Below are 13,845 nucleotides of genomic sequence, written 5' to 3'. Positions count from 1 at the left end.
GAGACCTTACAAAGCCAGGCTCAGCAGGGTGGATTCAGGTGCAATACATTTTTTTCTACATACACACTAACAAAGCTATTCTGTAAACAGCACCTTATTATGAAACAGAACAAGTACAGCATAATGCATGCAGCAGGAGCAAGCTGCAGACACAGAATGGGAGAACAGCAATGAGTCACACAACATACATAATCCTGCATCTAAAAAACAGGAGCAGAAGCAGAGGACAAAGACATTTGCACAGTCGAGAGCTATAAAACGGTATTTTCTGCTGCAGTCATTCAGTGCTCAGGCACATAAAAACAGGAAATAAAAAAAGAAAATCAAAATTATACATAAATATATATACAAACCGTGTTTTTTTTTGTGGTCAGCTTATACGGAAATAGTTTCACAAATGTCAAGAAACAGCCTGAAAAGTAACTGCATTTACAAAGCAATCCTATGAGAGACTGTCACACAACACGCACAACACATACTCTACCTACTTCTAAAAAAGTGAGGTTAAAATAGCATAAAATACTGATAGGCAGCAATGGAGACCACTGAGAATTCAGCAAGTCAGTTGACACAGTCATAGTCTCAAGTATACTTGAGACTGCTCATAAATTGCTTAGGTATATAAAACCTAATCTAAAAGCTCAAAGCTAACTTTAAAGCCACTTCAAAAATTAATATACCATTGTAGGAAGAAAACAGAGAATAGTTAGGCTTCTATTACCACGGGTTAATGTCCCAGATGAAGAGTAGATCTTTGCATTTTCTGTAATGTAAGATTTTTCTTTTTATTTGATGGAATTTGTTCAAATACTTCAGCCTGCAGACAAACAGTAGCAAACAAGAGTCTCAAAGACTACAGGAAAATAAAGTAATTCAGAAGTCAGTATTAGACTTCATGCATCAGAAACATGATAGAAAACTGATACTAATACCTAGAGGCTTTTTCTGCTGGAATGCTCTACCACTAATTTAATTAAACTTCATATTACTTGGAAGCATTCACTTTCATATTCAAAGATTAATAAAGCAGCTTCTTTGAAATACTCATTAAAATACATCTGTGACATTAAACAAAAACCAGTTTTGGGGAGAATGGTGTACAGCCGCAGCCACAGTACTTGTCCCTCAGAGCTCAGCAAGACCCAAGCTGGAGTAGAGCAGCAAGCAGTGATTCAGAACACACCGAAGTGCGATTCTTTGTGCCCTGGCTGCTTCTCACACGCTGCCACTGCAGCCCGAGCGTGTGGCCACCAGCCTGGCTACCACTCGGTCCAGCTCCCAAACACGAGAGAAAACTGTAGCAGGAGCAGATACAAATGAATTCTAGACAGGCATCAGCTATCAGACAATCTTGCCTGGCATGTCAGGTTGGCTCCTACGAAGTCCAATGAACATTCTCTGCTCTCAGCAGTGTTACTTGTAAGTATTTGGGAATCATCAACTGTGGCATATTTACGCAAATACACATAACAAAAGCCCCAAGGTAGTAAACGCTGTTTTGTCCCCTTTTAATATCTTGGATTTATATTACTGTATATATTTTTGACACAGCTGTTTTAGCATGCATGCCATGAATTCACTGACAGAGCAGCAAGCATAAAAGTTTTCCCCTCTCCTGCCTTTTAGACAACTCAGTCACCTAAGTCTCTTAGATTTCTCTTACCACATTTATGATGCAGAGCTGCTTGTTGCCAAGCAAATCCAAGAGGCAGGAAACGACAAACAGCGTACATCCTCAAACATCAATCACCTACAGAGACGCTCTCAACCAGATGAATGAGAAGTTAATGAGGAAGATATTTGTGTAAGCGTGTACAGATTACCCTATTTCTATTTTAGGTTACTCCAGCCATTCCTAGTTGTGACAACAAAGCATTTCCTCTGCAATCATGTTTTCTAACACTGCCCCCCACCCCAAAAAAAAAGTAAATCTAAATGAAGTCGATTTTTAGAACACATTAATCCCACTTCCTTGCCCCAAGAGCCCCCAGCCACTGAGCAACTCAGACCCTTGGCACCTTATGCCAGGACGCAGCCAAACGCCGCCCGGGTGCGAGGGCTTTACGGCAGCTGCCTCTCCTGTCAGCTCGCCAGCAACTGGAGACAGCGCCTGATCTGCAGCGTGGGAAGATTGAAGACGCAAGGCTGGTGGAGAAGGACCCACAACCACAACAGCCGCGTCTGCTCCAGCTCACGCCTCGGTAACACGCGCTCTGCTCTCTGCAGCGTGGCGATTTAGAGGTAATATTTCCTTTTTGGACAATGGGTGACGCTGAGGATGAGTGTCTGCACGACAGACGGACACAGATGATGCCCGGACAGGTGCGCGGGTCGGGTGGGGAGCGTGTGCGGGGTGTGAGGGGGGACCGGAGGGCCGGGCTCCGCTAGAACCAGCCAAAAGAAGCAGGGGAGCACGGGGACACTTCCCCAGAGCACCGTGACCCACTACGGTGTCTTCCTAACAGGGAACAAACAAAGCAAAACAAAACAAGAAAATCCCCCAAATCCTGAAACAGCATAGACAACAAAACAGGATCTGCCCTCGCTTTTAATGCCCGCTTTTAAGGCCCGTGTCCGGCAGGGTAGCGCCAGACCCTCAGACCGCGGGCCCGGCCCCCGCCTCTCCCTTCGGCAGTGGCCGCCCCCGGAGGGACGAGGGCAGCCGGGGCGAGGGGAGCCGAGCCGGCGGCACCGCAGGGCGGCGGGTCCTGCCCGCCCGCGCACGCTGCCACCCGCGGCAGAAGGCGGCCCGGGGGAGGGCGCAGAGGGGCCGCCGGAGGGGCCCCTCGGCCGCGGCCGGCACCCGCGCAGGCGCCGCGGAGGAGCAGCGGGCCGGGCCGGGTCGGGCAGGCCGGCAGCGGCTGACAGCACTGCGGCTCACACGCCCTTGCACTCCACTGCCCGCCCCGGGCCCTCTCCGGGCGGCGATGGGAGCCCGGCCCGCCCGCCCTGCGCAGCAGCCGCAGACACGGGGGCTGCCTCCCCGAGCTGTGCCCGCCCGCCCGCAGCGCGGCCCTACCCCTTGGCGTGCTCGGCCTCCTCCTCATTGTCGCCGTCTATGCCGCAGGTGTCCTGGTCATCCAGCTCCAGGCTCTGCTGGCTGGCCGCAGACTCGCTGTCCTCCGCCATCACGGGGGAAGGAGGGAGGGAAGGGGGCGGGGGAGCCTATGAAAGGAACCGGGGCGCACGGGCAGATGCAGTCTGGAGGAGCTCCCTCTAGCTGCTGTCCTCCCCCGTGCTGCCGGAGGAGGCGGGGGCCGCCCAGCCGCTCCCGCGGGGGACCGGGGTGGGGCTGTGCCCTGCCCTCTCCTGCCCACTTCTTTCCCTCACTCCCGGCCGCCGTCAGTCCCTCTTTCCCCCAACATCTGCCCGCTCTCCTTGCCTCCCGCGGCCCTCATGTCCCCTCACCGGGTCGGCGCTGCTCCCTTCGCCAGGGAGGCCCGAGGCGCGGGCCCGGCGGTGGCCTCACCGCGGCTTGCAGGACGGCCAGGGCCCGCTCGGGGGGGCGGCCGCTACCGGGCCTCGGCAGCACCGGAGCGCGCTTTGCCAGGTCCCCGTGTTTTCTTCTCACACCATCAATACTTCGACAGCAAAGCTGCTGCTGGCAGGCGCTGCCGAGGCCGCCGTGGCCATCCCCTGCACGGCGGCGGGCTCCCGCAGCACTTGGTGTTTTCCCGGAGCCTTTTGTATTTCTACGAGCTTCATGCTAGAAGAACTGGAGCCGAACGGTAATGACTTGAACCCAGGAAAACAACTGAAGAGAAACTTGTATTAATTATTTGAACTCTCATGATTTTCAGAGTCATATCAATAATTCTGGATGAGATTCAGAATTTCTGAGTGCTTGATTTAGCAGTGCTGCCAAACATCACATTAATACAGAGGAACAGCGTGCATCAGTTGTAATTCCTTCTTATCCCCACCACCCTCTTGGAAGTCATTTAATGTGAGGCAGATACTGCTTCCTCCCATTTTGATTTAAGGTGGTGATTTGGATTACTTTTTCTTATTTTTGATTTAAGGTGGTGTAACGTTAGATACTGCAGGTGATATGTCAAGTAAAAGCTCTCACTGGCTGAGCAGAAGACAGCTAGATACACCTCCAGCTGTGCTCTCAGTCAAACTCTGAAACCACGCGTGTTGAGCACCAGCTCTGGGCCACTCTATCCCGCAACACGTGAGCTGCCACAGGAACTTGTAATTCAAATGCATCAGATCCTCAGCAAGTCAAAGGCAGACAGTATAATGGTAAAATATCAAAAGCCCCGGTCACCCTGACAGCTATATTTCATCAACGATGATCCTCCTAAACTGCCTCCCAGCTTCTCTTGGTCTAACTAAGTTGTCAGTTGTACCATATGGGAAGCACTACCTTCCTGCTGTCAAATAATCACTGAATATTTGCCTCCTGTCGCAGGTGGACTTCTGAGAGCTCCTTCAGCTTTGCATGAAATGACAGAGGCGAAGATGATTCTGAATGGATAATGGGGTATGGATTGAAATACTAGCTGCAGTGACTGGAAAATTCAAGGGTACTAAATCAATGAGGCTAGAAAATATTCAACCAGCACATTCCAAATAAAATAAACCATGACATAGTACACGTATCTTTTAAAAACAGCAGTTTTCCCTGAATATGGCTAAATTGTTAAGCTGGTGTTGATCTTCCATAGATGAGCAAAAGGAGAGAGGAAAAAAAATGTCTAGGCAGGTGGCCTGCTCTCAATGATTGCAAAACTGACGGAGTCTGTAATTAACACTTGGCCAATTATGACCTCCCAATGTCAAGCTGTTGCTGTAGTTCAGAGGGGAAACGTGCCTTTCATTTTGAAATGACCTTTAGAAGCAAGCCTTCAGTCAGTTGTACTGTATATGTATAATCTTCAGTCAGTTGTACTGCATATGTATATGTATAATCTTCAGTCAGTTGTACTGTATATGAAAGGAAATCTCAAAACAAAGGAACAATACCCAGTAGTTTTCAATAACAAAACCCAATTGTTGTGAGCAGCTGCCCCACGGCCTGGAGAGAAGTTAATCCAGTGACTACTAATGATTTTCTTCCCCTCATAATAATGTGTAGGAGAAAGTGAAGAACAGTATGTCAATGACTAAACAGCTCTATTGAATCACTGTTTTGGAGAAACTGTGGGTTTAACCATCTTCTGTCTTTTACCACGATTTTCCTCACTTCGTTGAGATAAATAGAGTATAGGAAGCCTGGATCTTAACTCTTCTTGCAGTTCACAGGGACAATAAAAGAGGCAATACGAATCTCTCCCAGCAAGCTCCCACTTGCCCGCCCCTGCTAGAAGGTCTCTCTGGCAGGAGGATCAGGAGGAGCAGAGCTGCAGAACAGCACTGTTCTAGACTTTATAGTATACACAAAGAATATCCTTATGGATATTATATTTTATCTCTCCTGGGAGGCACAACTGAGATTACACTCCAGATTTGACTGTTAACAAGGCCAAATTACAACACTGAATCTTGCTTTGCATTTCATGAACATGTGACTTTTGGTTATACCACAAGTAGTGAAGTTAACCAGAAATGAGAGGTACACATCTGTCTGCCCTGAGGATTTCTGATGTAGCTTCTCAAGTTACCAGACAGATTCCCAGAGTGTTTAAATTCACTCTACGGACCCTGCTTAGCAGCTGTGCTATGGCATAGATGTTGGCTATCACATGTATAGATATCCTCCCAAAATCGAGGAGCAAAGATGTATCCCTGAATTTCAGGACCCCACATGCTGAACCACAGTGAGTTAACGGGGAATGCTGTCAGTTTACCGTGAGGACAGCATGCAGTGTGGATGGCACCTGATGTGCCTGAACAAGCGTTCTGTGGGCATCTATACATCTGAAACCTCTGTGGCCGCAGGTGGCTATGTCCAGGAAGCCCCCAGACTGCTGCATTCGAGTGATGCAGATACAACCCGCACATGTGCACCAGTCTAAGCAGACCATCAAAATCTATCAGAAATGTTTCATTTTAAACTTACCAGGTAAAGTGTCTGTGTTTGTGAAGGTGTAAATTTACTGGTTTTAAATGACTAAAAAGATCTCTTCTTAGATGTACCAGGAAGACAGAAGCCTTTTATTTTATGAACATTAAAAAGAAGAAAGCACAGTCATCTTACACAAAAGCCAAGAAATTAATAATAAAGGAAAACAGACTTCCTAATCAGGAGATACAGTTCACTTAATACTGAACAGCATATCATTAAATCAATTGAAATAATTCCAGCATTTGATGAATTACTCATTGGATGGTTGGTTATTTTCATAGATGTCCTTACAGCCTCAGTAGTGAGTCTAGGTTTGCTGCTAGATGTAGCCAAAATATTCAGTTACTTATCGCAACAAATTGGAAGAAGAGAAGTTGGGTTAGGTTGAGTTGGGTTGGGTTGGGTTGGAAGGGACCTTCAAAGGACATCTAGTCCAACCCCCAATATTACCAGTGTAGCTCTGCTCAGCTGCCCCCACCACAGTCAGCCACTGAGGAACAGACCAGTGTACGGGGGACCCTCTGCACCACCACAGATCTCAGCCTTCTGGATCTTCGTCCATCCTACTTTTCTTTCCCGGTTCTGTCTCTATGATTCCCATCACAGATGCAGTCATGGGCCTGTCATGGCTACACAAAATGGAACTTTTGCCTCCAATTCTGAGAGGCTTTGAGCTGGCTTGAATGTAAGCACATGAGTATAGGCTCAGATCCACAAATGGACTTTGGTGTTACCATGTTTAACTTTTTCCTAGCTAACTCCCTCAGCAAAATGCAGGACTCAGAATGAAGTCCTACAAACACTCAAGTACTCTGGGCATTTCAGTGGCCGACACAAGTTCAGAAGAACTCCGGACCACCAATAGAGGAGCCATTGAAGCTTGGTAGTGAGAAATACTGAGGACTGGGAAGCCTGAACTCCCAGGGCTGTACAGGCTTTGTCAGATCTCACCTGTTGGATGAACCATCAAGTCAGACTGTGCAGCACGTGGTCAGGGTCATACCCTTCTTCTTCTTCTTGCTGTTCTGCGACTGTGTTCTGAGTATTAAACACTGCAGAAGAAAAGTCTCTGAAATTTTAATGCAGTCACAGGATTGCTCCTACCTTTACACAACACATTGAAATATCAATGGCGTTTATAATTTAAAATGGATTTGATATTGCAAGTAATAATAATAAACAACTTGGTATGAACTTTTTGTTATCTTGTAAGTTGGAAATAAACCTGATTCAATTTGAAAGTTAGCTGAGTTTAGTGTTTTCTCTATATTTCTAATAAATATTAAAAAAAAAAAAAAGTTATGGAGCAAATATGCTTAGACTTTGCTCCATACAAGTGTCTATTAGTACTACCTCACGACAGTTTTTTTATTGGCTGCTCTTTGTGCTGAGCATTTAAATACTACCATCTTCAATCCTGAATGAGATGCAAGGGTAAGCAAATACAGATTCAAAATACACTAAACCAATGCACCAAACCACATCTATATACTTGTCTCAGCTAACACCAGAACAGGAAGCAACGGTTAGGGAATGAAATGAGCTTGCAATCCTGTGTGTTGCACCCTTGCTTCCATGTGAGATCACGTCTCTGGTCTTTATGTTTGTCTCTCTCACGTCACATCTCCCTAGGTTCCCACTGCACACCACGCCTGGTGAGCTGCAGCCTTGCCCGGCTCCCACTGCCCACTTGCTGCTGGCCCATGTTGGCTGCAGCATTCCAGCTGGGGCCAGGCTCTCAAAACAGCCCACTGACATGCTTTTGTTGTTGTTGTTGTTGTTGAATTCCATTTTAAAATGCACCTCGTACCATACCCCTTCTATTTTACATCTTACTTTTTGCACCGAAGCACCTACTTCTCTATGCTGGTGCCTGCATTGGCAAGGGCTGTGGGCTATACAGTGTTAAAAAGGGGTTAGAAATTTACATACATAGTGAAAACATTTTGTAGCATTAAAAAAATGTGTATGATAAATACAGGTCCTCATGATTAAGGGTGTAAGTGATAAGGATAGAAAGAATTTTATCCTGGGGGGTTATTATCAGTGGTAGAGATTTCTTCCCCTTTTTTATGAAGCATCTATTTTTGATGACTGTTGGAAACAGGGTACAAGACTTGGATAAAACACAGATTCAAACTGGTTCCAGCATTGCAATTCCTCTGTTCCTAGGGTCTCTAACTGCCAAAGGTAATAAATAAATTAATAATATTTTACATGAAAAGATATTTAATAATCAGAACTGACACTTAAATAATGATTATTACACATATATAATATTTTGCATTTCTATACCTATTTTTTTTCTAACTTTTTCAGACCCTTCTCAAACTACATATATGAATGAGAATTAGTGGTGACAGATGGACAAAGATCGTGTTGACACTGGTGCTGCAGGAGCTCTGACCAATACTCAGCAATTACTTCTGCACATCCAATCTTCAAATGAATCCAATTTACTCCCGTCAGCTCCTAAATCAGTGTTCCCATCAGCCTTTCACAGTTCCCTCACATCTATGTGCCTTCTGTTTCCTCCTTTTTGCAGGTACAGCCAAGATGCTTGCTTTCCTTGATTCTGGACTGAGGGAGTGATAGGTACATGAATTAGTCTTAAATTCTGAGTTTCAGAGTTTTCTTTTTGTCTGTTTCTGATAGTTCTTTATCCCCAGCAGAAGGGACTCTTTACTGTAATAGATGTCCATCTTTTACTGCTAGAGCAAAGAGGCTACAGCCTGACTATAAGTCTCAGATCAGAGTGTTTCTAACAGACTAGAACTACATGTCTGATTTGCCCTAAGGTATTTAACACTGTTAGACACCCTGAAAGGGGAGACTAGAGTCTGGAAACCTTGAGAATATTGAGTAGGATAGTTCTCAAAATTCAGGTCCGGAGAAAGAAACTTGAAAATCTGGCTATCCACAACCCCCACGCAAGTGTTGTGTCTATCAGATACTTTAGTATTCAGTTACCTATTTCCATCAGCATAAACCACTTTTATTTGGAAACCTGCTCTTCCAGTCTTGGGAGACTGCAGTCTAATGACAAAGAGATCTTGGATGAGAATAGTATTTTATGACTAACAGTGGTGACAACCACTGCCACCACTCCTCATGGTGACAACCTGCTGAGGGACAGTATGTTCTTGCTTCTGGGTAGATGCTGTATTTCCTGCATTTCCAGGAGAGGTGACGGAAAATAAATTCCAATGTTCTTCAGCTTACTCCAACTAGAAGCACCCCGGTAACATACAAATCAGTTAAATGGATACTGCTAATAAAGGTTCTGCATACCTTCTGGGTGGTTAGAAGCAGATGAACAGTGTTGTTTAGGATGCACACCTACTGTATGGAGAATCACATTGAATTAAAAAGCATCTCATGGACACAGTGTCTTCCCTATGAAGAAAATGGTAAATCAGGCTCTATTATAACTCTTCCATTTCTATGCAAAATTTTGGGGGATTTTGTAGTAAGATTTTACCCTTCCGAATTTTACAGCTTTCTGCAGAAGAAAAGCCTCTGTCAAATGTTTCAACAATTGCTGAATAAATTACTTGAAATATAGAAACCAGAAAAGCTTTAATCACAGAATTTAGACATCAAGTCTAGGCTGGTAGGCAAGTGTGATTAAATCTCATGGAAGTCAGGGGCATTGGCACAGCAGAAACTCAGCTTCAAGCGCAGCTTTGACCCTGCAATGTCAGACCACAAGGACAATTATGTCAATTAATGCAAGTCTTTATGAACTCTTATGCTGGTTATTCCAGTCAGTCTAGGTGAGTGGCCTTTACTTTGGCATTGCTTGATGTTGAAATGTTTTAACTAGCATTTAAGCCAGCTTTTATATTAAAGGCATTTATATATGTACATATATATGCACATGCATACACATAAATTTATGTCTACTTCAGTGATTTCAAGGAATAAAAGACCAATCCAGCTCTCAAAAAACTTATCATATGGGGGAACTTGGCTGTCCTGGTCTGCTTCCCCCATTGTTATTGTGTTCTTTGATAAAGAATTATGAGGTGTTAAATTTAAGTTGGAGCTAATCAAGTAGACAAAAAGAGGCAGAGGGCTTTAGAAAGCTCACCCTCACCAATACCTAAACATAGCTGTACTGACATGACACTGGAGCGTCACAGCATATGTCCCATGGATGTTGGCTTCACAGCATGGCACAAAATTGAAGGTGGTATCAGGGCCTTGGTTTTATAGAAGGGGCATTCCCAGAAGGCAGGGGAGAGGGAAACTGAGACCTGTAGCCTCTCATCTCCAGGGTCTGGGGCCACTGGGAGAAAGGCCCTGCCCTAAGCATGGCGGTAAGGGTAGTGTGTGAGCAAATCTCTTGCTGTGTTACTTTCTTTGTATACATATTTTCCTGACTTTAAGATGTGGTTCCAGCCTCTCCTTTTATTGATGGAAAACTTCCAAAAGAAGTGTATAGGGAACAGAATCTACCTGGACTAGCTTGTGGTGCACGTGTCACAGCCATGGGTTTCTTCCCAGCGAGAGGAGAAGCTCAGGCAAACACTGCTGGGAGCACATGTGAAAATCTGGTGAGGGCTGGGGAGAAGACAGTCCTGACGCAGCAACATTAAGGCTTTTTTAAAGCCCCACAACCACTAAATCACAAAAACCTTTAAAAACCAATGCTGATAACAGGAGCCATTTGAAATAATTTATTCCAGCTTTGAAGCCCAACATCTCTCGCAGCCATTCCTTTGAAAGTGGGATTTCTCATCCCACAGCAGCATTTCAAGCACTGTTCCCTACCTTTATAATATAAAACCAGCAGGACGATTCCTCAGTTTGGTTTATTCAGGAGTTCATATCTCCGGTCACATAAACACAAAGTACTTCTCTCCACAAGTACAAAAATAAACTGTAAACAAGTATTTCATCTGTACCTCCCTGTCATCGTCACATTTTCCTTCCCCGCAGCTGTAAGTTTCCAAGACAGAAGAGATATTTAATGATCAAACATACTAACTGGCACCATTTATTCCTAGAAGAAAAGCACATCAATAAAACAACAAGTACTTCGGCTAAGTGATAACAGACCAGGTGCCACATTTTGCAAGCTAATAGCCAGTGGATACCAGATGATTACTGCTAAAAATAACTAGATGTCCTTTCTGTTATTACTGTCAAATAGAAAACAGTACCTGGTGTCAGTTTACCGGTTGGAATTACACAAGTAACATTAAAAAAATGCTCCCCTATTTTGAAAATGGCACTTGCCTACTGCCTACTCATCTACCCAAAGCTCCGGTTCCAAATGGTTTGCAGCCTGGAAATGAAAATATCAGACATAATTCATGAAAATATAATCTGTGCGTATGTATCTATCATGATATAGGATATATCATCATATTATATATCTCATATGAGTAAGGTTAGCACTGAACTGCCAGCTGACATTTGTCTATGAGCAGAGGAACAGGAAAAGAATATTAATTGAGTCGGTCTTATTTTTTTCAACCTTTGGAATAATTAGTAGTTAAAATTGTTTCAACTTTATTTTAATCTAAAACCAAAGCGTTATTCACGAGGTGAGAGAAAACAGGCACTTTTACACCTGAACACACTACCCTGCCGTCAGTGATGATGCATTTTGATTTGAACGGAGCTGTTAGAAGCTGAACACCATCCCAGCTAAAGTGCTGGGCGAGCTCTCTCAAGCCGACAGGCGTCTCTGCGCTCCATTAAACAATTGTTGATCCTGTGCCAGCTGCCTACTGGTGTTACTGAAGTTAAACACTGTGATTATATTGAAATGATAAACTGTTTTATACACAGTATATATGGAGATACCATTCACCACCAGGTGGCAGATATTCTAAGAATTTCAAATGCTGAAGAGACACACATGGCAGCACTGATTAAAAAACCTCTTACCTGTTGCCCATACATTTCAGAGAAGCAAATGGACATTCTTCTTGTCTGACCAAGTCCAAGGATGTACTGGGTGAACGTTACCATGCCCCATATTACAGCCTATTGATAGCTTAAGAGGTACTGTGTGATGAGGAGCGGCTGAGGGAGCTGGGGCTGTTCAGCCTGGAGAAAAGGAGGCTGAGGGGAGACCTTATCAGTTCCTACAACAAGTTGTAGCATGGAGGGTGTTGGTCTCTTCCCCCAAGTAGCAAGTGATAGGATGAGAGGAAATGGCCTCAAGTTGCACCAGGGATGGTTTAGATTGCATATCAGGAAAAAATTATTCACAGAAAGGGTTGTCGGGCATTGGAACAGGCTGCCCAGGGAAGTGGTGGAATCGCCATCCCTGGAGGTGTTTAAAAGGCGTTTAGATGAGGTTCTTAGGGACATGGTTTAGTGCCAGAGTTATGTTATGGTTGGACCAAATGATCCTGAGGGTCTCTTCCAACTGAAATGATTCTATGATAATGAGCTTTAATCCTCAGATGTATTCTCCTTGGTTTAGAAAAAAGAATGCCTTTTTTTTGTTCACTAGGGACCTTCCTAGAGAAAGAGTAAATATCTAATCCAACACTTGCTCATTTACACATGCACTATTCTATAGGCTAAATCCCACATGGGTCATGTAATTTTTTACCAATTTCAACAATGTTGGTTTAGGATATTGACATAAAATTGCTCCCCTGGAGCATTCATGGATAGACTGAAGGGCAGAAAATGAAAACACTGCCAATGTATCTCAAGAGTGCTTAATTCACTCTACTAAAGCTACTCGGTCCCCCCCCACCCCGTAAAAGAGAAAACCATCATGAGTAATTTCTAAATGGTGGGTTTCTTTGTGAACTGTTAATTTAAGCTCAGTACCAGAATTTTGTGTATTTGTGTAGTGTGTTCGATTGCAAATGCTCTGAGGCAGGAACCATTTTTTCCCTCTATTTGTAGAAGTTTTAGCATGCTGGTACCCTGACAAAGCACTTAATCAGATAATAAAAGGTCATTATCACAATCAGTCAAGGTGCTTTACAGACACTTCAAAAAGCTTTGAGAAGCAAGTGTTTCAGCAGGAACAAAGTGGGAGTTGGGGGAAAATCATGAAGTGAACAGACTCTTATTGAGTATATTAACTTCCAACAGGCCCTATGATACAAATGGACTTTGGATAATATAACCTAAGACTTAAAAATTATCTTTACTCTTTCACTCATTATCCATTTGAAAATCTTGACTGCTGGCAGATTAATTGAACACCCGCTCCTAGTATTTTTTTAAGTCAAATATATTTTCGTTACTTTTGCAAGCTTTGTTGTTATAACTTTTTGCATTTTTTCCCTGTTAATACTTGCCATCAAAAATAAGAAAGCACCTGGTTTTCTAGGCTATCTTCTACATGGACTAAGATCACTTGGAGCTGCTGATGCCAAGACCTGTTCAAGTTATACTTTGTTCTCTGTGTTTTATAACCTTTATTGGTGCTTGCTTCACTGTGCAACTGCAAAATACAAGCAACAAATTTCTTCATATTTTACCACAGTATCTTTCTCAGTATGTTTTTGAAAACTAACACACAGAACTTGTCACTGGACATTAAGATTAGACAAAATGTACAATGGACACACTTCAATATCAACCCGTAATCTCATTGTTACTCTCTTCCAATTTCATTTAACATGTAGCTCAGATGTGCTGGATACACTGAGAATTAGATTTCATAAACTGTATTCTGCAAAATCAAACTACTATATGGCTGGTGATATCACAGCAATTGAAAAAGCACTGTTTTAAAGAAGATTTGCAAAATATCTACTTTGTGTTTGTTGAAATATGTTTGCTGTAGGAGGAGCACAGATCATCAAACCGTCAAATGATGTGTTTTGAACATAAAACCAACACAA

The 13,845-nt window shown here is 43.8% G+C and overlaps 1 protein-coding gene and 1 long non-coding RNA gene across 3 annotated transcripts in view; one reads left to right on the top strand and one right to left on the bottom strand.

Moving 5' to 3' along the window:
- NMT2 (N-myristoyltransferase 2) overlaps positions 1 to 3,268 on the bottom strand; it is a 31,997-nt gene extending 28,729 nt beyond the window's left edge. Inside the window, exons 1-2 of one of the 2 annotated variants that reach the window (XM_065050964.1) lie at positions 1,664 to 1,840; positions 722 to 817 (exon numbers count right to left, since the gene is read on the bottom strand). Coding sequence is in view for 1 of the 2 variants with exons in the window: in XM_065050963.1 (XP_064907035.1) it covers positions 3,020 to 3,129 (110 nt within the window). In the remaining variant the exon portion in view is untranslated. Of the gene's footprint in view, positions 1 to 721; positions 818 to 1,663; positions 1,841 to 3,019 lie in introns of those variants that run through there. The other variant, XM_065050963.1, reaches the window with a different exon arrangement.
- Positions 2,191 to 7,258, top strand: LOC135578429 (uncharacterized). Its single transcript, XR_010470001.1, has 2 exons — positions 2,191 to 2,322; positions 4,023 to 7,258. It is a non-coding gene; the product is annotated as an uncharacterized LOC135578429 (long non-coding RNA).
- The last annotated feature ends 6,587 nt before the right edge of the window (positions 7,259 to 13,845 follow it).

This window comes from Columba livia, chromosome 2 (genome assembly GCF_036013475.1).
Source record: "Columba livia isolate bColLiv1 breed racing homer chromosome 2, bColLiv1.pat.W.v2, whole genome shotgun sequence".
NCBI lineage: Eukaryota > Metazoa > Chordata > Aves > Columbiformes > Columbidae > Columba > Columba livia.
The sequence above is the reverse complement of the archived record's forward strand: the minus strand, read 5'-3'. Positions and strand labels throughout refer to the sequence as shown.